The following is a 26,572-nucleotide window of genomic DNA, read 5'->3' on the forward strand; positions in this document are numbered from 1 at the left end:
AAAATTGGCATGCACCATCAAGAAAGTGATCCACGGAAAGGTGTTCATAGAAACAAAGCCAAGAAAGGTGTTCAGATTTAGCATGCACCATTAAGAAAGAGATCTACCAAAATTAGTTCAATACATTTTGTAACACACCGTTCCATTATAAGGGAAAATAAAATAATAAAATAAATAAATAAATAAGTAATAATAATATAATATATAATGGAACTTACTAGACACACACATGGGAAGAAAAACCACAACATTTCCCTCACTTCTTCTTACTCCCTCCCGTAACTCCCTCTTTCTGTTTTCACTTTCCTTTTCATTTTGTTTCTTCCTTTTCCCAAATCATCAAATTACTTCCACAAATCAAACACCCAAAATAAATATTATGCATCTAAGCAAGCTATTTCATAGTACAAGCTCTATTTGGTAGAATTTTGGGATTTGAATTTGTGCCTTGGGAAAGAAGAGGAATACCCATATGGTGAAATTTGTTCATTGAGACTTCTTGGAGGTATATTTATCAATTTACAACTCAATTAGTGCATATTTAGACATGATTAGTTGTTAGAAATTAATTTTCGATGCAAGAAAAGAAGAATTGAGCTAGTATTTTTAGGTCCAAAATTAAGGTATAACAATTGCATATACTATGACATGAGTTTTGAGATATGGAGAAATACGGTTTAGAGATATATGTTTTTGGAAAATTTTCGATGTTAATATATACTCACTTTGACGCTACTTGTGATTTACAAAGTTTTGGATTTGAAATGGAGATTTGATTGCATATATTTTGTGCACTAGTTTTGATATGTTCCTAAAAGCTAATTTTGACTAGTTTTGATATGTTCTAAAGCTTGGTTTTGGAATTGTGTTTTTTCGAAGATTTTGGTATTAATATGTACTCGACGTGGATTTGATTTGGATTTACTTATGACTACAAGTGGTAGATTTTCAATTGAGTTTTGATGGTACATATTTTGATCCGATATGTTGAAAAATATGGTTTTTGAGATGTTTTGAGAATTTGTTTTGAAAATTACGGTTATAATGACGACGACCTAGGTGCACCTAGTATGTGATTTCAATTAGGTAAAGTTATCCCATTAGATGGAGCCGCCCCTTTGGAAGGGCCACCATTAGGAGGAGAGGGCTATCAATGAGAGGTAAACTCCCTAATTGAAAATGTTTTACACTTTGTTTTGAGTCGAGAGAAAAGAGCTATCCGTTAGATGGAGCCGCCCCATGGAAAGGCCACCATTAGGAGGAGAGGGCTATCAACGAGATGGAGCTAGTTCTCGATTCACCCATTTGATTATTTTCACTAAAGTTTGGTTTCTATACTTTATTTAAAGTTTATTATTTTGGTATTATGAAATTGAATATGATTTTATATTTTCTATGAAGTTATTATTATGATTCCCTTTCATTAAGTCCGATATTTATTTTCCATTGGAGCTGATTGTCTCGACTCCTTTTCATTACAATCGATTTATATATTTTATTTAAAGTTGTGGATTTGGTTTCACCTCTAGACGACATTGAAATTTTGATATAGTCTTATTTGGTTTGATAAAGTTACAAAGTTTTCCAAATTTGCATGGTACACTTGATAGTGAGTTTATCATATTTTTTACATGGGTACTAGCTTTGTAAATTAAAATTAGATTTGAGAAAAGTAATTATCGTGCTCTTGTGTGTTTCCCTTCTAGTTGGTGGTGGTTGTTGTCTGCTCACTAAGTCTTTATGACTTAACCCTTCTTCTTACATTTTTTTTTTCAGATTCAAAGTCAAGTGCGTAGAAAGCTTGTAGCAGAGTTAAAGATATGTCAATGTCATTCGTTTGGTAGGTCTCCTCTATGTATAAATTGAATGGTCGATGTATCTGCAGCTATTGGTAGTCTTTAAATGTTTTGTTTTGAATTGTACAAACACCTAGTTATGTCACTTTGGGATTCTGCTGATAATACAAGTACATAAACAAGATTCATATCTTGGAAAATATTCAAAATACAGAGGATACTCTGTCGAAATTTCGTTGGATATTATTTTAAGTGAAACTCAATTTTGAAAATTATTTAAATTTAGTTTGTTAAGTGTTGTCATTAGGCTTGCCGAACTAGAATGTTCTAGTTCGTGCGCCGGTCACGATTGTGAATTTTTGGGTCGTGACAAAGTTGGTATCAGAGCTCGGTTGTAGGTCCTAATAGCTGCAGACATAGAATGAAAATAGATTCTTACTAGTAAATTGTGAACCGCGGCACCATTTACTTGCAAAAAACTATTAACATTCTATGATAATGTCACTTGTTGTCCAATCCTGTCATTTCTTTTGGTCTTTGATTGGTCTCACTCTTTTGTCGTCTTGTCCTATGTTCAGTCAATTTTCCTTCATTTAGTGAGGGTGTTACCCATTACCAAGATCTCCACTAGAAGGGAAATTAATTCCTTTTGGGTTTATTGCCCAAACTTAAAACCTTAGTTAAAGAAGTCGTGTTTCGGAACGTACTCGTGGTCGACGTAAATCAAATGATGGAGAATTTGCGTTCATGTCGACAAACGTGGCTTAGTTATAAGATTAGCTAGTGTTGAAGTGTCAATAGGAAGGAGAATATTGCTAAAGGTATTACACCAATTTGTTGGGGTTTATGTTGGAAAGCAACAGGTTAACCTAAGACAAACAAATTTTAACGGTTAATAAGAAATTTGTTGAGGAGCAAGCGTCAAATTCACCTACATGGACTGAAACCTTACATTTATAAGTCTAGCATGTGTGAGGATCTATTGCAATTCATTGATAGTATCGAGAGGTTATGAAGGGCATTAGGGTGCTCAAACATAAGGAATTTGGGAGTTTACTTCATGTAATTTGGAGGGTGTAGTATATGACTCGTTTGATACACTTACATGTGGAAAATAAGTAGGATCACCTCTGTTACAATGAATAGAGATCTCTTGATTGTTTATGGCTAGTTTACTTATAGAAAGTGTTTGGGATGAATTAGCACACGAGTATGAAAAGATCAGAACAAATTGAGGTTATGCCAATTTTAGAGTACAAACCTTGTTTTACAGAGATTCGAGATTTGATCCTCACCCTATCATAGAAGAGATGTGTGTCAAGCGGTTCATTAGAGAATTAGGAAAATATTTAAGTGGATTTGTGTTTGGATCTAATTGTACTCATTTGGGGAAGTTTCAAATTTGATACTTTAGATTAGGCAACAAAACCTTAAGGGATGCAGTAAACAGGATTCTTGCAAGAAACTGTCACGACCCAAAACACTAATCGTGACCGGCGCACGAACTAGAACATTCTAGCCCGGCAAGCCTATTAATTCAACTTGACAAACTATAAAATAAAAAACAATTCCAATTCGGTTTTCACTTCAATAAAAATATTTACTGAAATTTCGACAGAGTTTCCCCTGTAACTTCAACATTTCCAAGATAAGAATCCTGTTTTAAAAACCTGTTTCATCATCCAGTATCTCAAATAACACTTTTTTTTTTCATACTTGTACAACTCAAAACAAAACATTTGTAAACAACCAATAGCTGCAGATACATTGATCATTCAATTTATACACATAGGAAACCTACCAAAAGATTGACACTGATAGATCTTTAACCCTGCTAGAAGCTTTCTACGCAATTGACCTTGAATCTGTAAAAATATAAGAAAAAGGGTAAGTCACAAGGACTTAGTGAGAGACAACAATCACCACCAACTAGAAGGGAAACACACAAGGGCACGATTAATTACTTTTCTCAAATCTAATATTAATTTACAAAGCTAGTACTCGTATAAAAAATATAATAAACTCACGATCAAGTGTCTCGTGAAAATTTGGAAAAAACTTGGTAATTTTATCAAACCAAATAAGACTATATCAAAATCCCTATTTCGTAAAAAGGTGAATCCAAATTCACAACTTTAATGAAAATATCGAAATCATGCATAATGAAAAGGAATCGAAATAATCAAATCCAAATAGATTATAACAATCCAATTTTTTTTTTTTGTGAAAATATCAAAATGGGTGAGTCAAGAACTAGCTCCATCTCGTTGATAGCCCTCTCCTCCTAATGGTGGCCTTCCCATAGGGGCGGCTCCATCTAACGGATGGCTCTTTTCTCTTGACTCAAAACAATCAAAAATGGGTGAATCGAGAACTAGCTCCATCTCGTTGATAGCCCTCTCCTCCTAATGGTGGCCTTCCCATAGGGGCGGCTCCATCTAACAGATAGCTCTTTTCTTTCGACTCAAAACATACTAGGTGCACCTAGGTCGTCGTTATTATATCCGTAATTCTCAAAACATCATTCTTAAAGCACAATGCTAAAACCATAGTTCACAACATAACGAAACTTATTTCAAAATATGTATCATCAAAACTCAATCGAAAATCTACTACTTATAATCCAAAGTAAATCCGAATTCAAATCCAATTCAAAACCCAAATCGCGTACAAATTAATATCAAACCTTTCAAAAACTCATATTCCAAAACCACGTTTCACAACATATCAAAACAACTACGAAAATATGTACAATCAAATTCTCTGTTTCAATTTCTCTACTTTATAAGTCATAAGTAAAATTCAAATCCAAATCCAAATGGAGCGCATACTAATATCGAAAATTCCCAAGAACATATATCTCAAAACCGTATTTCTCCATACCTTAAAACTCATGTCATAGTAAACGCAAACAAACCTAAATTTCAAATCTTTTGCTCGATAAGTCAGATAAATCCAAGTAGAATATAGTTAAATTTGATGACTTTGAAATTATATAACAATGACGAGAAAAATGTTCAAAGGGTGTGTTCCCTAATTTGATAAATACTTTTAACATATAAAATTATCAAAATATCGATAATAACGGTAAATAAAGTAAATGATAATGATCGTCATCAACTCACAGTTATGACGAATCAACTAAGTTTGCTCTCTAACCACTCCTGAAGAAGCATCTGAAGCGTCCAGCGTCATATATGAGCACCAATAATATTTTCTCATGAATTAGAAACTCATTCTACTACTTCTCTAACAATAATTAACCACAAAATCTACTATCATCTACTCTAATCCCAAAATTTAATTTCTAACAACTAATCATGGCTAAATATGCACTAATTGAGTTGTAAATTGATAAATATACCTCAAAGAGTCTCAATGAGCAACTCTGACAATATGGGTATTCTCCTTCTACTTCAAAGCACAAACCCTAACCCCCAAAATTCTACCAATAGAGCTTGAATATGAAGTTGCTTTACTTAGATGATCAATTATTCTTAAGGATGATTGATTTGGTGATGAAATTGATTGATTTGGGAAAGGAAGGAAAAAGAAATAGAAGAAAAGGAATGAGGGACAGAGAGCTACGGGAGTGAGAGGAGAAAGGAAAAGGAAAGTTATGTTTTTTCTTTTTTTTCCACATGTCTAGTAAGTTCTACATATATCTATTATTATTATATATATTTTTTTTATATAATATGTCTTTATATGAAACGGTGTGTTTCAGAAACAAGTTGAATGACTATACCGTAATTGTTATAATCGTTGTGTTGAAGTTATATTTCGGTCATTAGGGACAACAAATAGTAATGTCATAAAAGGATGGATCCAGTGGATAAATTATTGGGCACTATGCAGAGTCGTAGATTAGATCATGGATCATATATATAATCCACTTTCCGTTAGTATTTTTGGTTCTGCACTAGTTGGTTCCACTCTGGAAATTGTTTTAAAGATAGTAAATTGTGCTTTTAATATGGTCAAGTAGGTAAAAAAAATAAATAAATAAATAAATAAAGGGATCGTTCTTGGCAGCTATGACACATCCATTAGCTAGTCTTGTATGAACACCGATAGCTTTAGTATAGATTTTTGATAGGATTTGAGTATGAATTGGTTGTATGTCCAATAAGCCACCTCAGCCTATTATAACTAGGTAGTGAAAGTTGAGATATTGGGTAATCACTTTTATCCTTTTGAGAAAAACTTGGTTAGGTACCATATCATTTAACCTCAAGTTTAGGATCTAACAAGTTATTGAGGAGAGATTGTCAAGGATAATTAGTTTTCATTAGGGATATATTAGTGAGTTCAAAAGAATTAAAAAGGGTCCAAAGTTGTGTGGATTTCCTAATTTGTTTTCCTGAATAGTTTCCTAGATTACCACCTGATAATGAGATTATGTTCTCTATAGACTTGGTTCCCAACACTTATTGACATCAATACCTCTTAATCAAATAGTTAGCAAAACTTTAGGTGTTAAGGGAGAAGCTACATGATTTTTCCAATAAGAGATTTATTCACCCAAATTGTTTTCCGTAGGGAGCCCTCATATTGTTTGTAAGGAATAAAGATAGATACATGTGATTATGTGTAGTTCATAAACAAGTGAATAAAGTGGTAGTTAGAAATAAATGTCACTTACCCTGCATTGACGAGTTGTTTGACCGACTGCAAGGAGCTCTGAGTTTTTGCAAGATTGATTTGTGGTCTAGGTACCACCAGTTGAAAATTAAGAGGGATCTTATGTCAATGACACTTCTTTATGCATGCTGCAAGCATTACGAAATTCTGGTTATTCCTTTTGGGCTTACTAATGCTCCCACATCTTCTTATGGATTTGATGAATTGGGTTTTAAACCATTCTTAGGTCAATTTGTGATATTGTTCATTGATGAAAATGTTGTTTATTCCAATAGTAATGAAATACATGATCCAAACTATCCTACACATGATTTGAATGTGTTAGCAATGATTTTTGCTCTTAAGGCTTGAAGGCATCATCTATATGACAAGACTTAGAAAATTTACATGACCAAAAGAGTCGTAAGTATATCTTTCAACAACGAGGTTTAAATTCAAGACAAAGAAGGTGGATAGAGCTCTCTTGAAAGGAAAAAAAAAACTGATTGCCCAGACTTGTATCATCTTAGAAAGGCAAATGTTATTGTAGATAATTTTAGTAGGATGCCTATGAGTAGTCTTGCCCAGTTAGTAGAAAAGAAGAGGTCGTACTTAAAGAATTACAAGAACTTGCTGTAAATAGAATGTAAATAAAATTCAACTGAAACTTGATCATTCAAGGACATTATTGACCATGTGTAAATTTGTTCCATCATCTACTAAACCAAATAAGAAAATTAATGTCTGTAGAAATTACCATTTTGCCCTTCTGAGGGGCATTTTGGTAATCCTGTAATTTGAGAGAAGGGCATTTTGGTAAAATCAATGGGCATCTTGGTAATATGAGAAAAAAGAGAAGAGAGAGAGAGAGAGAGAGACGGGAACGAGAGAGAGAAGGAACTCGACGGCAAAAAAGAGGAAAGGAGGAACGCTGGAGCAGAAAAGGAAAACGGCTGAAGTGAAAAATGAAAATTGGAAGAAGGTGAAAACGAAAGAGAGACGGCGAGAGGAGAGGAAAGTGTTGTGTTGGTGATAACATAATGAAATGAATGAAGACCAAGGTAATTTCCTCATCTTTTGTTTAATCAAAAATCATGATCGGTTTAATTTTTGTGTTTTCTGTTTTATTGTTGCTATGCATGTTCGATTGGATGTCCAAGTTTTTGTTTTTCCAGAATTTTTTGGATCGGAGCAACTTCAACGGCGACCGGTGCACCGGCAATCGTTTCCGCCGCTCTGGATTTTGAATCAGAAGGTAAGTAACTCGAAATCCCCAATTTTATGTCATGACAATCACTTCAAATCGTTTTTTTGATTTTGATTTCCTTTTTACTGTGTTTTTTCGTTTTTAAGTTATGGTTTTATTTTGAATTGGATGTTTGTTTATTTTTAAAAGGGTTGTATCTAACATCTGCACTGATTCGACAGTCATCAAAATGATTTAGATCGATTGAAGCAATGAAAGGTGCGAATTCGTCGTCATCTTTAACAATTTCGTGCAATGTTCAGAACAAGAATTCATCATGCTTCGTTGAGTGGATTCCCAACAATGTGATCCACTGTCTGTGATATCCCTCCAGTTGAATTACCTCCATTTCGTCATCTTTAAACTTTTTTTGAATTAGCTTTGAATTAATTTTGAACATTACCAACCATTAAGTTGGTAATGTTCTCCAACTCTTTTCCACAACTGCAGGTCTCTGTAGAATATGGGTTATGTGAAATGATGAGCCGGAGGGCAATTAGGCTTGAGGTGGCTCCTAAAGATGAAAATTGGGGTTTCAACATATCAGAGCGTGAGGCCATGCTTCCTGCAGGGACAGTGGATAACAATGTAGAAAGGGTCTATAAAGAGGTATAATGGATTCTTTTTCATTTTCAATTGCAAAATATTTTTGGCTCTTGACAATTATATAATATGATCATTACTTTTTGTGTTTATGGTTCTGTTTTGTATTTGAGACCCATTTTAACTGATGTGAAGAAAAAAAAATTGTTAGGAATTTATTTGAGACACATTTATTTGAGACACAATAAGAATGTTCAAATAAGATGAGGGTGTTACTTTCTGACAGTATTGTATGAGCCCAAACTCTAGAAAAGGATAGGTCAAATAAGATGAGGATGTTACTTTCACAATCCTTAAGATTCATAATATGGCTTCTCTATGTTTTAGCTTCAATTTTTTTTTTCTATTTCATTTATTTATAATATGGCTTCTTCCAAAAAATCTGAATTGGAGCTCTTTTAATCTAGCTATGAACCTATTGTTTTCTTATAGATGACAGGCAATCTCTAAGCATATCTATGTTTTTCTATTGATAATATTTTCAGATCATTTAAGTGTTTGTGAGATGGACAAAGGATATTTTTCACAAGGAAATTTACATTTCTTGAGATTTATATTTGAAGTCCGAGCTTAAGTTTAATTGTTTTTGGAATTGTTGAGAATGATTTAGTTGTTTAACTGCTCTATTCTTTTTAAAATCAATTGGTTCCATCTTTGAAGAAGTGTGCTTTTTTGTGATGACATTCAATCAATACTGCATAATAATCTATAAATATCTCAATTGTTTCATACTTTGGTTTTTCTTACTTTTGTGTTATCTTGGCCATGGAGCATGGTGATAGTTTTCACTTTTCAGTCAGGAATCACTAGCCAAAAAACAGAAAAGGGAAGGGGTGAAAAGGAGTTCTATTTACATGTTTATATAATGGACGTTCATGTCTTCTGAGCCATATTTTTAATCTTCTTTCAGGTATACCATATTTGCCACTCATATGGAGAATATAGCGGAATTAGCAACAATCTATCCCAATGTGAAAATTCTCCACTTTCATGTCGAATTAAAAAACAACCATTTGGAGTTCAAGGTAGTATCTCTATGTTTTTTCATTTTGACCTGCATGATAGGAAAGGATTTGTTAGGAATGAAAAGAAAAGAAGAATGTATCAGCTGTGTTGGATGATTCCCTCTATTTTATTTTTCCTATATATCATGCATGATACCCCCCTCAAACTCAAAACTCAAACTACTTGGTACTTATTGTCTAACTGACACTTTTCTTTGTTTGAATCTTAAACATAAATGAAAGTGTATGAGTAAAAGATGAAAACAGGAGTAACCATTGTTCCATGTCCTCATCCTTTTAAGATTTAAGAATAGATAGTTAATAAAATATGCTTACATGACATCACCTTAGGATTCTGCATAGCGAGGCGTGTTCTTTCCTTGATCTTCTGCAAACTTTCTGGTGAAATAGGAAAAAGTATTATTAGATTAGAGGTAGAATGGCAAACTTGGACATAGAATAATGGCGAATCAATAATTCTGGCATCCCTGTTGTACCATTATTAGTGTTAAACATAAACCGGCACTAAGCACAGACACTAACATGTGATATGACTCATTGACATTAGGAAAAGAAAAGGATGGATGTCAACTGCTTGCAGAATCACTCGATACAGAGTGCTTATCATGTTGCACAAAGGTTGTTATGCCTGAAATATTCCAATCAAGTCGAGAATACGATTCGGCCAGCTTTGATGAATCTTAAGGAGTACTGCATCAAGCCAAAGCTTTAAAAATGGCCTAAAGGACAATCTTTTCTTTGGGCTGATTCTTTTCAGCATATGCAACTGTCATTACTCATCAAATTGTTTAATTTTGTGAACAAATTGCAGATGTTGCTGTTTGAAATTTATAAGTCTGAAATTTATTGTGGTGGTCTTTGAGAGGACAGATACAAAAGATGTAAGCCTGATTTTTGTTTAGTTAGTTTGAATTGTTAATTGATGCTTGGTATTTTTTATATACGTGGAATGTAATATCATGCAGAAGCAAACATGTTATTCTTGGAATCTCCTGTTGGAGTTGGATTTTCTTACTCAAATACAACCAGTGAATATGCACAACTAAGAGATGACTTCACAGGTTCTAAATTCATATAAATATCTGTTTTTTTCAAAATGATCATCAAATGTTACAAAATAAGTCTATAGTCAATTTTAATTGTGCTCTATTGACTATTTGAAACAGCTAATGATGCTTACACTTTTCTGCACAATTGGTTTCTCAAGTATCCATCATATAGAACAAGAGCATTTTACATAGGAGGAGAGAGCTATGCAGGTATTGAAATCAAAATCGTTGTGTCTGAGTATCGAGTTCGATTCTTAATGATAAAAAAAAGTCATTTTTAGTCTTCTGAATTGATCATAAAACATGTTTTGCAGGAAAGTACGTACCAGAGCTTGCTGAACTCATCATTGATAGAAACAATAACCCTTCCCTTCATATTGATCTCAAGGGCATTTTGGTATGTTCCTACATGATTTAAAATCTAGCTTTAAGTTCTAGATAAATATCAAAGTTTAAAGAATCTTATTTTAAAATAAATATGAAAGAGCAAAAATAATGCTTTTATTTTTTAGGCAGCTGGGAAACCCTGAAGAGTGAGCAGGATTGGCTATTGTGTCAGAAAATTTTGAGGGTTTCTCATGCTGCAAGTGATAGAGGTGTTAGAATTATGTGTTCTATTTGTAGGTATTCTGCAAATTCTAGAGTTTTACATGAAATGTTGCATGTTGGAGCAGTTTCAAAGTTGTGTTTGGTGCTTCAAGTTGATAGTAATCGCAAGACAAGAGATGGCCAAGGAGATACTCAAATTGCATTCTTCTGTTTGGAAGAATTCTACATGTATGTATTTCTACTCCATTGTTATCTTCTTATCCATGATTGTATGATTTAATTTGGTCACAATTAATTCATAAAATTTTATTTTTAATTTTTTGGGACAAACAATTTAAATATGTCCATATGGCATAACTGCTTATCATATAAGTGTGTATGTATAAAGATATTTCTATAATTATGTATAAAATAAAGTCAAACTATTTTCATATAAGCTTAAGTTGTTTTCATAAACTATCTTTTAGAGCTTTTGGAAATAAGATGATAGCAATTTATGGAGATGTCATACGCAAACAGTCTCATAAGTGCTTATGCCACTATTTATGCTCATATAAATCAATCCGAACAGACCCAAGATTTTCTTTGTTATTATTTTTATTGTTGTTGTTGTTGTTTAAATTTAGATGTGATTAAAATCTTGTGACATTGCCTTATATTGGCAGATCCTTCAATGACCAGCCTGTAAACAACATTGGTGTACTTGGCAATGAACTCTTTAAAAGAGAACAGGAAGACCTTCTTACAGATCTAAAAGATATACCAAAGAAGGTTTGTGATCATAAATTAAGTTTTTCATTTGATTAAATTTTTTAAGCATAATGCTTTTCTCAGCGTAAATACTACACACATTTGCAATTTTTTTAGCTAAATTCTATGATGAGATACATTTGTGGGGTGAGATTTGAAATATAGAATGAACCACAGAAGTTGAAAGATAATTGGCATGTACTTTTTAGTATATTTGGTGGGAAAACATTAATAAAAGGATTGATGTCCTTACCGCATTTTGTACCATGTTATGCAAATTTTTGCTGTGTTATTGATTACATAGCTGTTGTGGATCCAATCTCTAGAATTTCAGCTTAAAGTTAGTAACTACTCATGTTTTGTTATGTAAAAAAAAAAAAACTAATCATGTTTTGTTTTATCTATCTGTTTTCTTAAGAAATTAACCTGGGAGGGGGAATGATATTTTATTTAGCGTGAAGGGGTAGACACTTCACACATAGTCTACAAGTTGAACTTAAATCTGCCCTTTTAGATTATAAATTTAAGCAATTACAAATGTGCTAGCATCCATCAGAGTTTGAACTGAAATCTGCCTCTTTAGATTACATGTCAAGCAGTTACCACTATGCTAACATTTAGTATTTTTATTTTATCTATTGAAGTTACATTTCTTGGTAATTAAGATAACACCTATACATGTAGATCAATGAATTTGTAAAACGAGCTCCAGCTGCCAAAATACATGCATATATTATCAGTCATCTGAAAAAGCAAATGCCTATCGTGATAGGGAAAGCTAAAGTTCAACAAAAACTCATTGATAACCTGGAGGGGGAATTCACGAAGGTATAAATCCACAAACAACTCTTTAATTACTCACTTATTGTTACGATACTTATAAAGAATGAAAATTGAAACACGTGTAACAGGTACAAAGGGAGTTCCATCTCCCTGCCGGAGACTTTACAAATGTTGACCATTTCAAAGAGGTGTTGAGTGTTTATAACATCGACAAGTTTGAGAAATTGAAACCGAAATTGATACAAGTTGTGGATCAATGAGTTTTCAAGAGCAATGGACAAGGACAACAATAAGGACCTGGATCCATTTTAAGGACATTCCTAATCTCTTGAATGAGAGGATCTATTTTGGGATCAATTTCAAATATCAATTTCTCCCTCTCTTTATTAAAAGTGAATGTGCATCTAAATAAAATTGATTTGTCAAGATAAAAAGTTGAACTCATTTTTCCTTGTAATTTGTTTAATATGATGCCTTTTATTTGCAGGTACGTGGCAAGCGAGTTGGCATCAAATATGATTGTTAGCAAACGGGGATTAAATATTTGTATTTACGTGTTTATTTTTTTTGTTTTTGCAAGATTTACATGATTATTTATCCGCTGTTTCTATGCATTGAAGGCTTTGTATTGTTTCTATACTCTTTTGCTTAGTGGTAATTTGTTTATGTCAATTTTAATAATGTTCCTATGATTTATAGTATTCCTATGTTCCTATAATTTATGTGCTTTATTGTTGTTCCTATGACCTGCATCACTTTGATTTTAAGACATTTTGTTGGATCATAATTTTTTCCATTGGAACAAATTTTTTACCAGATACATTATTCAACCCGTTAAAAAAAATTATTATTTGTACCAAAAAATAAATAAATTCAAAACTTCATAGGTACCCATGGATACCTCAATACCCACGGATACCCGTATAGTGGGTACCCACGAGGATACGGGATGGGCACGAGTATCATATTTATACAACGGGGCGGGGACGGGTATCATTATCCGTACCCATGGGTATCCATTGACATCCGCCTTTGCTGTAGATCATGTGAAAATATTTATATACGTTGAAGCTAAAACACAAAATGATATAAATCAGGTAGAGAGGCTTTCAGCTATCTGTCTGATGCAAAGGTTTGTTCACCTGAAAGAACTGGATACTAAATTGCGGTAAATATTTGCCTTTGCTGTAGTTCATGTGAAAGGATTTATATACGTTGAAGCTGAAAGTCAAAATGATATAAATCAGGTAGCTTTGGTAATAGGGTTTTCATTGGTTTATAGATAGATATCAATTATTACTGGAAAAGTGTTTCTACCGCTGACTAAATATGTTTTCATTTGTTACTCGTGATCAAGCCATTTTGAAGATTTAATTTTGTAATCCGTAATGCAAGAGTACTCTAACTATTGTATTATGGTTTATAATTATCTGTCATTTCGCAATCTATCCTTCCAATATAATATTTTGTCAAATACGTTACTGAACCCCCGTGCGAAGCACGGGTTTGTAACTAGTTGTTTATGACATCCGGAGATTAGTCAAATTTTAGACGTGCTAAAACTGGTTGATAATGTGAGGAACGGTAAGACTCCTTAGGTGATTTCGATGGTGTTTTTATGGTTAAAGTCTCGGTTATGAGTTCCGAATGTTGGCAATGTATGTAGAAAGATACTAGAGAAGGCTCATCATTCTTGTTATAGCATTAACCAATGTTCTAAATGAAGATGGATGTAAAAGATTTTGCCTCTTTAGTGCTTGATGTGCGTAAGTAAAGGTTGGACATCAAAAGCTTGTAAGTTTACTTCAGCTTGTTGAAATGTGTGAATTAAAGTGGGAATGTATTGCTAAGAATTTCATTACAGGTTTACCATTAACTCAAAGGGTTATGACTCGTTGTGGGCGATTATAGACCAGTTAACAAAGGTTCCACATTCCTTATTTGTGAATAGTACTATAATATTGCACCTCAGTCTGCTAGGATTTATTTTGGATGATATTGTCACCTTGCATGATGTGTTGTTGACGATTATCTCTGATCGTAAAGCTCAATTTACCATTCAACGTTGGAGGTCCTTATGATATAGATATGTGACTCATTTGAATGTGAGAACAACCTTCATTCTAGGAATGATGGAAAATTTGGGAAAAATATAGGGATCCTAAAGGATGTGCTTTGTACATTTGTTCTTGAACTTTGAGTAATTTAGGATCGATATTTGTCTAAGATGGAATTTGGATATAACAATAGTTACCAATCTAGTATTCAGATATTACCCTAGGAGGATATGTATTGTAGGTAGTGTGACCCTTACATAGGTTGGTTAGAAGCTTGAGAAAATTGATTCAAGATGTCATTTCAAAGGTTAAATTGATCCAAGATCATTAAGTAATAGCTTAGAGTAGGTAAATTATGTTGATAAGAGGTGTTGCCTTTTAGAGTTCACAATTGGAGAACATTTATCTTACAACTATCACTAGTGAAATGAGTTTGTAGTGTAGTATTATGGCAATACAATACAAGTCCAAGGTGCATTGGGGCGTTTAAGATTTTAAAGAGAGTCGAACATGTAGCTTATCGTTTGGCACTTCCATTGGATAATTCATGTAGTCTTTCAAATAGCTATGTTTCGGAAGTACCTTTATGACCGTTCTAGTGTTATTAGTCATGAATATGTGAAGTTAAACGAGAGTTTGTGTTGCATCGGTCATTCGACAACTATAATAGATAAGAAAGTGAAACTTTTATGTTCAAAGAACACTGTTTTGGTAAAGGTTCTATGGCTAGAACCATCTGGTGAACCACATGGAAACCCGAAGAAATAATGCGTGCGAAGTATCCATACTTATTCGAAAATAAAGGTTAGTAGTTAAAAAATTCGAGGACGAATTTTCTTAAGGGGGGAAGAATGTAACACACCGTTCCATTATAAGGGAAAATAAAATAATAAAATAAATAAATAAATAAGTAATAATAATATAATATATAATGGAACTTACTAGACACACACATGGGAAGAAAAACCACAACATTTCCCTCACTTCTTCTTACTCCCTCCCGTAACTCCCTCTCTCTGTTTTCACTTTCCTTTTCATTTTGTTTCTTCCTTTTCCCAAATCATCAAATTACTTCCACAAATCAAACACCCAAAATAAATATTATGCATCTAAGCAAGCTATTTCATAGTACAAGCTCTATTTGGTAGAATTTTGGGATTTGAATTTGTGCCTTGGGAAAGAAGAGGAATACCCATATGGTGAAATTTGTTCATTGAGACTTCTTGGAGGTATATTTATCAATTTACAACTCAATTAGTGCATATTTAGACATGATTAGTTGTTAGAAATTAATTTTTGAGATTAGAGTAGATGATAGGAGATTTTATGGTTAACTATTGTTAGAAAAGTAGTAGAATAAGTTTCTAATTCATGAGAGAATATTATTGATGCTCAGATATGACGTCGGATGCTTCACATGCTTCTTCAGGAGTGGTTAGAGAGCAAACTTTGTTGATTCGTCGTAACTGTGAGTTGATAACGATCATTATCACATACTTTCACTATTAATATGATTGATATTTTGATAATTTACTATGTTAAAGTGTTCATAAAAATGGGGAGCACACCCTTTGAACATTTTTCTTCTCAATGATAATTATGTTTAAAGTCATCGATATTATTATGGTCTCCATTTGGATTTAGCCATGACTTATTGAGCAAATGGTTTGAAAAAAAAAAGGTTTGATTGCTGTTTTATCTTGGTTTTCGGGTGTCAAACATTGATTAAGTTTGAACCTTTTTAACCTTTGATATCTCATTTTTTTCTTGGGAAGGGAAAAATAAGCAAAACCCTTGAGAATCGAGGTCCGGGAGTTGTTTTCGCTACGGGAAGGTGTTAGGCACCCATAACGACTATAGTAACCTATAGGAACCGTCTTTACTTTCTACGCGCGCGCTTTGTTTTTAAATGCTATTTGAAAAATGATATTTACACCTAAGAGTTTTCTAAGTGAAGAATTGGAGATAGGAGAAAGTGTTTGAATTTTTATTTTATTTGAATTGAAGGAATATTGGTTCCTTGCCTACGTACCCTTTTAAGGGATCAAATCCACCGTAGTTCTCCTCCAAAAAATGGTTTTTGTTTTTGTTGGTTGATTTTAAGTTTGAAAATTGGAATTTTGAAGAATGAGAGAGAGAGAGAGGCCTCAAGGGCATAAGATTGTGAAATTGTGAGGTCGGATTAGTTATTTTGCAAAATGAAAGTCTAAGTATGATTAAAGTTCATTAAAGTTTTTGTTTAAGAAAATAAAAGGAAAATCAATGGGATTTTGATCCCAAAGTTTATTTAGAAAATGATTTGAGTGATATTGTTCATATTTTTTTTTGAAAAGAGAATTTGCCTAAGTTTCAAAGTTCCTAAACATACATCTAAAACATTCAAACCCTAAACATACATCTAAAGCATGCATACCCTAAGCATACATCTAAAGTATCTATGTGATGTGTGTGCATGTGTCGGTGCTTGTGTCGGTGTACATCATTAGAGTCCATTGTCCTTTACATCATTGGCCTAGATACATGCTATGGTCTTGCAAGAAATTAAAGACATAAAAGAAATTACAAAATTCCTAGCTCTTTACATACTAGGTCTTGGCATAGAAATTAGAGTGCAAGAAATAAGGAACTAAAAATGTAGGATGGAGGATGGAATGCTTATGAATGAATGAAACATGAGATAAAGTGGTTAGTAGCATAAGGCATAATAGGATAGAAATTATAAGCAAAAGGAACATTAAACAAAGTAGCAAAAAACTTGACAAAAAGGTGACAAAACTCTTAGCAAAATATACCTAAAATTCATCATGATAACAAGACAAGTGTATGACCTATAACTCCCATATCATGGCAATATTCAAAGATTTTTACCACAATCAATAATATGAGAATTATAGGAACACATTCAAGTCTAGAATCATGATATATTTTAGACATATTTGGCATTTAACTTTCACAAACAATGTCCACATAACTTGCAACACAAGAAATCAACAAATTGCATTCACAAACAGTAAAAAAAACCAAATCAGAGACTAAAATATTCACAAATTTGCACATCAAGCGTCAATATCAATTCAACAAAATATCATATCAAAGTATAGTAAACATTCACAAGAAAGATAAACAAATCACAAGTGTCAAGTATATTCTTCTTTTATCAATTTTTAATATGTAAAACACTCACAAAAATATCAAGAAGCACATTAAAAACACACAAGAATTTTTAGGAATTTTTATAAAAAGATTTTAAAGTCAAGAGAGGTGTAATTAGTAAAAGCAGCGTACGAAATAGCAGGAAAATAGAGTAAAACGAAAGTTGCAGGGAAATTAGGCCCAAGCCCAAGGGGAAGTGGATTTGGATCCACAGGGAATCAACAGAGACCGTAGGATTGATCCAGATGGATCAAACCTGGATCAAACGGCCAGGATACAAGAGGAATGAACCGGTATCAGACCGGTCCGGTTCAGTTGGTTATATAATGCCTAAGGACCGGTTCATTTTCATTTCATACCTCCACTTCTCTCTCTTCTCTCGTTCTAGTGAGAGAAGCTCTCACTTCTCTCTTCGCCGGCGTTCTTCCCTTCGCCGTTTTCTGAAAAAGAACGGCTGAGGAAGATGAAGATTCATCGGAATCTTCATCATCACCGCCGTGAATTCCAGATTCCGGCAACGCCTCAAACAAAACGGTTTGTATGGATCTAAACCCTAATCCACTTGTTTTTTCCCACAGATTACGAATATGAACTCAGTTCTTAAAAATAAACGGTGAATCTTCGTAGATCTATGTTTTAGGGTTCAGTTTAAAACTTTTTCGAATCTTTTCAAAGTTCTTTCGAAGGAAAGTGTTCCTATGTCACCGATCTATTCTGATTCACCATTTATTTGTGTTAATAGACCTTCGTTGAGCTTTTTGCGATGAGAAACGAGGAAGTTTTTGATGAATACCTGGTTTTAATCGGAGATTTCGAACAACAAGATCCTTGCAAGCTTCTGGTAAGTTTGGACCGAAAATAAATCGGTGTTCTTCTCTCTTTCTCCTTCACTGGTTCAGAACTTGCTTCGATTCTCTCTTCTTCTCGCTTCTCTCACTGTGATCGTACAAATTCTTTGAATTTGTGCTTGAATTGCAGTGGCTAGAGTTCAATGATGATGATTCAGATTCGAATCTCTGAGAACTCTCACCAATTCGTTGAAATTGTGTTGAATTTGTGGTTCTGGAAACTTAGGGTTTGTGATTGTTCTTCTGTGTTCTTGAGCTTTCTGAGATTTTTGATCTAACAGACTAGAGAGAGAAGATGTTTCTCTGTTTGTGATGTGGCGGTTATGGAATGGTGATTCGTACTGTTGCATTGATGAGTTGGCCCTTATATAGCTTGAAATGTGCACCACTGAACCAATTGTAATCTGCCATGTGGATTTGGACTGAGACTAGCTCGGCCTTGGCTTAAAATAGTCCTGAGGACCTTCCTGCAAATTTTAGGACTTTGGGGACTAATCTGCAATTTGATTAAATCTGAGGACCAAACTGTAAAATAAAAAAAACTAAAAAACAAAAGGTTTGACTTACAGGACTAAAATGTAAATTGAAAAAGTCTTTGAAAAAAAAGGTGGAAGAAAAGGACCTAAGTGCAATTTTTAGAAGTTGAAGGACTAAAATGCAAAAAAAGTCAAATTAAAATGAATTAAAATTGGTAATTGGAAAAAAACTTAAAGTGAAACAAAAATAAAAAACACAAAAAGGATTAAAATGAACCAACTACCTAAATGAGGTACTTTAAAGTAACCTCTCTCTGTCGAAATTTTGTGTGAAATGACCAAAATGCCCCTGGGGACCAAAATGACTCAAAATGACTTAGATGCAATTTTAAAATGGTTTTTAACAGGGAATTAAAGCAAGAGTTTATACAGACAAATTAAAAGACTCAGAGACAATTTTTTAGGGATTAAAAGGGACTTTAACACAGGAAATGACTAAAATGCCCCTAGGGGCTAAACTGACTCAAAATGACTTCAAATGTAATTTTTGAAATGGACTTTAACATGAGATTGAAACAAGGACTTTTGCAAATCAAATGAAAAAGACACAAACAATTTTCAAGGACTAAAATGAATTTGAATGCAGGAAATGACTAAAATACCCTTTTTTTCATGAATTTTGAAAATAACATTGAAATAAGATGCAGAGGAAGGTGCAATTGACCAAGGACAAATTCAAATGACTTGAAATACAAGAAAAGAAGAATTGAGCTAGTATTTTTAGGTCCAAAATTAGGGTATAACAATTGCATATACTATGACATGAGTTTTGAGATATGGAGAAATACGGTTTTGAGATATATGTTTTTGGAAAATTTTCGATGTTAATATATACTCACTTTGACGCTACTTGTGATTTACAAAGTTTTGGATTTGAAATGGAGATTTGATTGCATATATTTTGTGCACTAGTTTTGATATGTTCCTAAAAGCTAATTTTGACTAGTTTTGATATGTTCTAAAGCTTGGTTTTGGAATTGTGTTTTTTCGAAGATTTTGGTATTAATATGTACTCGACGTGGATTTGATTTGGATTTACTTATGACTAAAAGTGGTAGATTTTCAATTGAGTTTTGATGGTACATATTTTGATCCGATATGTTGAAAAATATGGTTTTTGAGAATTTGTTTTGAAAATTACGGTTATAATGACGACGACCTAGGTGCACCTAGTATGTGATTTCAATTAGGTAAAGTTACCCCATTAGATGGAGCCGCCCCTATGGAAGGGCCACCATTAGGAGGAGAGGGCTATCAATGAGAGGTAAACTCCCTAATTGAAAATGTTTTACACTTTGTTTTGAGTCGAGAGAAAAGAGCTATCCGTTAGATGGAGCCGCCCCATGGAAAGGCCACCATTAGGAGGAGAGGGTTATCAACGAGATGGAGCTAGTTCTCGATTCACCCATTTGATTATTTTCACTAAAGTTTGGTTTCTATACTTTATTTAAAGTTGTTTTATCTTGGTTTTCGGGTGTCAAACATTGATTACGTTTGAACCTTTTAAACCGGTGATATCTTATTTTTTCTTGGGAAGGGAAAAAGTAAGCAAAACCCTTGAGAATCGAGGTCCGGGAGTTGTTTTCGCTACGGGAAGGTGTTAGGCACCCATAACGACTATAGTAACCTATAGGAACCGTCTTTAATTTCTACGCGCGCGCTTTATTTTTAAATGCTATTTTGAAATGATATTTACACCTAAGAGTTACTAAATGAAGAATTGGAGGGAGAAGAATGTGTTTGAATTTTTTTATTTTAGTTGAATTGAAGGAATTTTGATTCCTTGCCTACGTACCCGATTAAGGGATCAAATCCACCGTAGTTCTCTTCCAAAAAATGTTTTTGTTTTTGTTGGTTGATTTTAAGTTTGAAAATGGGGTTTTGAAGAATAGAGATTGAGAGGCCTCAAGGGCATGAGAATTTAAGAAAAGGTGAGGTTTGATTAGTCATTTGCAAAAGAAGTCAAGTATGGTTATTTTTCATTGAATTTTTGATTAAGAAAAAAGAAAAGGAAAATACAATGGGATTTTGATCCCAAGGTTTATTATGAAAAAAGGTTTGAGTGATGTTTGTTCAAGTTTTTTGGGAAAATGATTTTTCTAAGTATAAGGCCTAAACATACATCTAAACATACAATCCTAATCATACATCTAAACATGCATATTCTAGCTATATAGTGATGTGTGTGCATGTGTCGGTGCTTGTGCCGGTGTACATCATTAGAGTCCATTGTCCTTTACATCATACCCTAGATACATTCTATGGCCTCTTTGCCAAGAAATTAAAAGCATGAAAGTAAAATTTTACAAGAATTCCTAAATCTTTACATTCTAATTTTTGTATGGGATTGAAACTTAAAATGCAAGAAATAAAAGTGGAGAAAGAGATGAGATGTGGAATGAAATGGGGATGCTTATGGAGAATACGAGACATGAAATGGTTAGTAACACATGACAATATCAAAGGAAACAAAGCAAGAGAAATACTAGAGCATAAGGGATAGAAGGTAAATCAAAATAAAGGCAAAAAGAGTGCAAACATGACTAAAATTTGTTCATAGAGTGCAAGAACCATATGACCTATAATTCTCACATTCCAATACATTTTAAAGGTTTAGAATCAAATCTTGGAATGGGAATTAAGGCAACATGATTTAATTGGCATTTTAAAACAAATTTTAAGCATATTTGCATTATTTAACTACTCAACTAACTTGTAAGCTAAGTAACCAACCAAAATTCACCATTATGCAACAACATTAAACACAAACAGCAGCTAAAACCCTATGAAATCAAGTGGTATAGGTCACAAGTGCTCATCAAGCAATTGGGATTGAAATCAAGCAAAGTTTCACTCATTTTTTAGCACAAAATATCACAAAATAGTAGAAAAATTAGCCACATTATGTTCACCATTTTTATTATGTAAAATTAACACCAAAAGGTCACAAAATCATCAAGAAATACTCATGAAATTTTTTAGGAATTTTTTTTAAAGGTTTTTGGGCTAAAAAGTGCAAGAAAAATTGCTAATTCTAACAAAAATAATGAAAAAATGCTATACATATCTTTTATCAAATTTCATTCTGCAAAAGTGTTAAAAAAACACCTAAAAACCATCAAGAAATCATGAAAAATATATTTTGGAATTTTTGTAAAAAAATTTGATGCACAAGGGGTGCAGGAAGCAAAGTCTAGTGGCGTAATTAGTAAGGAAGAAGCCAAAAACGAAAGAAAACAGCAAAAAGGACCCAGGCCCAAAGAAGCAACGGGTTCTGGATCATCCAAGTGCTCCACGAGCGTTGGATTGATCCAGATCACTCTTGACCTAAATCTAACGGCAAGGAAACAAGTTGAAATGAACCAGGATTGAACCGGTCCGGTTCAATTGCTTATATAAAGGTTCTAGGACCGGTCCAATCCATTTGCTCATTCCCCTTCTCTCTCTAAGTTACGAGCTCTCTCTCTTCTCTCTAGACTTCTAGTCATCTTCTCCGGCGGGTTTCACCGCCGCCGGTGAAGATTCCGATGCCGGAAACCTAACTAACACTCAAACACACCAAAACTCTCCGATCTAAAGCTTTTCACCGTTTATTTTTCAGTCTAAACACGAATCAAGCATCAGAAATCACAAACAAGACCTAGATCTATGTAGATCGAAGCTCAAACTTTACGGTTTCTAAGTTTTTTCAAAACTCTTCGCACTTTTTGAAACGAGGCTTTAATCCATGTTATTTCTTCTGCTGACGATGGATTCGAACTTGATTTTGTAAAAAGAACGGTGAATTTTTGCAGATATGTGTCTTAGGGTTTGGTTTCGAATCTTTTGAAATTTTTTTTGAATATGAGGAAACGAAACCCTAAACTGAAGTGTTTTACATACTTATGATGATTTCAAGCCTCGTTTCAAGAAATAAACGGTGAATCTTTGAAGCTTCACATCTTTTAGGGCTTCGTTTCAAAGTCTTTCGAATTTTTCGAACCTCTTCTTCAATTCACCGTTTATTTGTGTTCGTTGAGCTTCGTTGAGCTTCTTGCAATGAAAAAACGAAGAGAGTTTGATGAATACCTGAATTAATCTGGAGGTTCGAACAAAGATCCTTAAGAGTTTTTCTGGTAAGTTGAAAACCGAAAATAAATCGGTATCCTCTTCTTCTTCTTCACTGATTCGAAGCCTACTTCAATTCCTCTTCTTCTCGCCTCAAAACCCTTCGTGATCGCACAATGTGCTTGAATTCCGAAGGTACGAACCCGATGATGAAGGTTCTTGATGAATCTCTGAGAGTTCGTGTCAATTTCAATTGATTTGCACAATAATTTGTTGAATTAAGCTTCGTGTTGATATGAATTTGATGAATTTCGAAGTTCTTAGAAACGGTAAGGGTTTCTGTTATGAATGTTCTTGAGAGTTTTTCTGAGAATTTTGGCGTTTGATCTTTGATGATCAGAGAGAGAATCTGAAATGTGTTTGTTGAGTTGTAAAAATCTGAGTGGCATGGCAATGATTGGAGCCTTTTATAGGCTGCCAAGTGTATTACTGGACCAATGGAAATTTGACACCTGGAAATGGACTTGAAATGGCTCGGCCTTGGCTTATTTTGGACCTGGGGACCTTCCTGCAAATCTTAAGACCTTGGGGACCTTCCTGCAATTGTTGAAAACTTCATGGACCATTTTGTAATTCGAAAAAGGGACTGGACTGCAAGTAAAAGGACCAAAAAAGCTGGACACAAAAAAGGACTTAAATGTAATTGACCGCAAAAAACAAAAGTTTGACCTAACAAGGAAAAAAGGACTAAAGTGCAAGTTTACATGTTTTAAAGGACTAAAATGCAATTTTTAACAGTTTTAGGGACTAAAATAAAAAATAAAAATAAAATTGGAATAAAATTGGTAACTTGGAAAAAACGTAAAGTGAAACGATTAAAATTGACAAAACGGACTAAAATGAACCAATGGCCTAAATGAGGTACTTTAAAGTAACCTCTCTCTGCCGAAATTTCGTGTAAAATGACCAAAATGCCCCTAGGGCTAAAACGACTGAAAATGACTCAGATGCAAATTTTAAAATGGATTTTTGACAAGGGATTAGAGCAAGACCTCATACAAACAAAGTCAACAGACTCAGAGACACTTTTTAAGATTTAAGCAGGGTTTTGACATGTAAAAAGACCAAAATGCCCCTATGGGCAAAACTGACTTAAAATGACTTCAAATGCAATTTTTGAAATGGATTTTGACATAGAATTGAAATGAAGACTTATTCAAACCAATTTAAAAGACTCAAACAATTTTCAAAGATTAAAATGAATTGAATGCAGGAAATGACTAAAATACCCTTGCATGTCAATTTTGCAAATAACATTGAAATAAAATGCAGAGAAAGATGCAATTGCTCAGAGACAGTTCAAATGACTTATAATGCAAGAAAAGAGGAATTGAGTTAGTATTTTTAGGTCTAAAATTAGGGTATAACAAAAGTTGATTATTTTGGTATTATGAAATTGAATATGATTTTATATTTTCTATGAAGTTATTATTATGATTCCCTTTCATTAAGTCCGAGATTTATTTTCCATTGGAGTTGATTGTCTCGACTCCTTTTCATTACAATCGATTTATATATTTTATTTAAAGTTGTGGATTTGGTTTCACCTCTAGACGACATTGAAATTTTGATATAGTCTTATTTGGTTTGATAAAGTTACAAAGTTTTCCAAATTTGCATGGTACACTTGATAGTGAGTTTATCATATTTTTTACATGGGTACTAGCTTTGTAAATTAAAATTAGATTTGAGAAAAGTAATTATCGTGCTCTTGTGTGTTTCCCTTCTAGTTGGTGGTGGTTGTTGTCTGCTCACTAAGTCTTTATGACTTAACCCTTCTTCTTACATTTTTTTTCAGATTCAAAGTCAAGTGCGTAGAAAGCTTGTAGCAGAGTTAAAGATCTGTCAATGTCATTCGTTTGGTAGGTCTCCTCTATGTATAAATTGAATGGTCGATGTATCTGCAGCTATTGGTAGTCTTTAAATGTTTTGTTTTGAATTGTACAAACACCTAGTTATGTCACTTTGGGATTCTGCTGATAATACAAGTACATAAACAGGATTCATATCTTGGAAAATATTCAAAATACAGAGGATACTCTGTCGAAATTTCGTTGGATATTATTTTAAGTGAAACTCAATTTTGAAAATTATTTAAATTTAGTTTGTTAAGTGTTGTCATTAGGCTTGCCGAACTAGAATGTTCTAGTTCGTGCGAAAGTCACGATTGTGAATTTTTGGGTCGTGACACATTTTATTTGTATTACAACTAAATACATGGTGAAAAGAAAAATATCAATCAACATGCACATATTGTCAAAGATCATTAGTGCTACTTATAACAAAATTCTGCAACAGAATATGAAACAAAGCAATTCATACATTACAAAATGAATCATTATACAATACACAGTTACATTGGCATTGATTCCAATTTCATAATTTTTATAAAGTTCTCATGTTAAGTTCTTCAAGAGCTAATCCAAACTTTGCCTTCAATGTCATCAGTGTCAAACACAAAACATGAGTAAGTCATTTTCCAAAAAATATAGAGCCAAGCATTGGTATATAATCATTAGGATCATATTGATTGAAAGAAGTTTCAAATTTAGGGTTTAGGTAAAATTAGGGGAAATTAAAATTTGTTAAAATTGATCAATTCAACCTAAATTTCCAGGCACAAAATTAGCAACAATTTCACATAAAAATCATCAAATGGAAGTAGAAATCATGGATTCAACCTAGATTTTTGTTTCTCATAAAAATCATCAGATGAAAGAAAACCAACACGTGCAAAAGTTATGAAGGGAAATCAAATCACACGAAACAGAAGAAATCATTGGCATTAATATGAAATTACTTGTTTGTCCATTAGTTGTTTTCAACTTATTTTGATAAGTTCTTCATGATAGCTTATGAAAACAACTTATAGCTAATAAGAAAACAATTTTATCTTTTGTTACAGAAACAACTTATACATAAGCACTTATACAGTTACTGTTATGCTATAAGGGCTTGATTAAGCCTTTTATCGAAACAAAGCCTAGATGTATTTGATTATTTATTTGTGTGTTTGAATACTATGACCTGTGTGTGTACATTTGGTTTGAATTTTTTGTTCTACCCCCTTTCTAGTTTATTCTTTGTTGGGGCTCTTCTGTTTTTACTTGATTGAGTCTCGGAGTTGCTGTTTTCCTCTTGTTACAGTCTTTCTCGAAATTGCAGCTGATCTACTAATTTCCCTATTGTTTCTTATGTATTTTAGTTTACATGCAAATTAGATTCATTTACATAATAACCAGGGCCGGCCCACAGCCCGTCGAGGCTGGGCTACGCCACTGGGCCTCCCAATTTTTGGGGCCTATAATATTTTTTTATACACAAAACAAAATCCATTATATATTAACAAAGTTAATAAAGATCAGTTATGCTGCAGTGGTTCGGTGGTAAAGCCTTATGCATTTTGCTTCAATGTCTGCGGTTCAACACCTGCAAGGCTTATTTCTT

General features: G+C 33.4%; 1 protein-coding gene and 2 long non-coding RNA genes across 6 annotated transcripts; 2 read left to right on the plus strand and 1 right to left on the minus strand.

The window, feature by feature from the left end:
* The first annotated feature begins 238 nt into the window (after nucleotides 1-238).
* Nucleotides 239-25,215, plus strand: LOC146956179 (uncharacterized). 3 transcript variants are annotated; one of them, XR_015019560.1, is made up of 4 exons: nucleotides 239-505; nucleotides 1,777-1,840; nucleotides 15,878-15,949; nucleotides 24,924-25,215. It is a non-coding gene; the product is annotated as an uncharacterized LOC146956179 (long non-coding RNA). The 3 variants fall into 3 exon arrangements; XR_015019555.1 differs by lacking the exon at nucleotides 239-505 and adding an exon at nucleotides 640-1,323; XR_015019557.1 differs by lacking the exons at nucleotides 239-505; nucleotides 1,777-1,840 and adding an exon at nucleotides 15,420-15,710.
* LOC146956180 (uncharacterized) lies at nucleotides 3,355-5,491 on the minus strand. Its single transcript, XR_015019566.1, has 2 exons — nucleotides 4,922-5,491; nucleotides 3,355-3,661 (listed from the first exon to the last, which is right to left on the minus strand). It is a non-coding gene; the product is annotated as an uncharacterized LOC146956180 (long non-coding RNA).
* On the plus strand, nucleotides 5,660-13,116 carry LOC146956181 (EH domain-containing protein 1-like). 2 transcript variants are annotated; one of them, XM_085727291.1, is made up of 11 exons: nucleotides 5,660-7,480; nucleotides 7,595-7,674; nucleotides 7,848-7,980; nucleotides 8,080-8,274; nucleotides 9,841-9,980; nucleotides 10,105-10,174; nucleotides 10,657-10,739; nucleotides 10,859-11,119; nucleotides 11,557-11,662; nucleotides 12,326-12,469; nucleotides 12,553-13,116. In XM_085727291.1, the coding sequence occupies exons 4-11, from the start codon at nucleotides 8,086-8,088 to the stop codon at nucleotides 12,682-12,684; spliced, it is 1,125 nt and encodes a 374-aa protein (XP_085583417.1). In that variant the 5' UTR covers nucleotides 5,660-7,480; nucleotides 7,595-7,674; nucleotides 7,848-7,980; nucleotides 8,080-8,085; the 3' UTR covers nucleotides 12,685-13,116. The 2 variants fall into 2 exon arrangements, with proteins under 2 accessions (XP_085583417.1, XP_085583411.1); XM_085727285.1 differs by lacking the exons at nucleotides 5,660-7,480; nucleotides 7,595-7,674; nucleotides 7,848-7,980; nucleotides 8,080-8,274 and adding exons at nucleotides 10,259-10,354; nucleotides 10,460-10,552 and having other exon boundaries at nucleotides 9,474-10,174; nucleotides 10,859-10,938; nucleotides 11,017-11,119.
* Nucleotides 25,216-26,572: the final 1,357 nt, after the last annotated feature.

The sequence above is a fragment of the Medicago sativa genome, chromosome 1, assembly GCF_051527215.1.
Source record: "Medicago sativa cultivar Bolivia chromosome 1, Bolivia_mono, whole genome shotgun sequence".
Classification (NCBI taxonomy): Eukaryota; Viridiplantae; Streptophyta; class Magnoliopsida; order Fabales; family Fabaceae; genus Medicago; species Medicago sativa.

Coding starts and splice junctions, on each gene's coding strand:
- LOC146956181 (XM_085727291.1), top strand. CDS start 8,086: ATGTTCTCCAACTCTTTTCCACAACTGCAGGTCTCTGTAGAATATGGG. Junction 8,275..9,840: donor TAGAAAGGGTCTATAAAGAG/GTATAATGGATT, acceptor CATTGACATTAG/GAAAAGAAAAGGATGGATGT. Junction 11,663..12,325: donor TAAAAGATATACCAAAGAAG/GTTTGTGATCAT, acceptor CTATACATGTAG/ATCAATGAATTTGTAAAACG.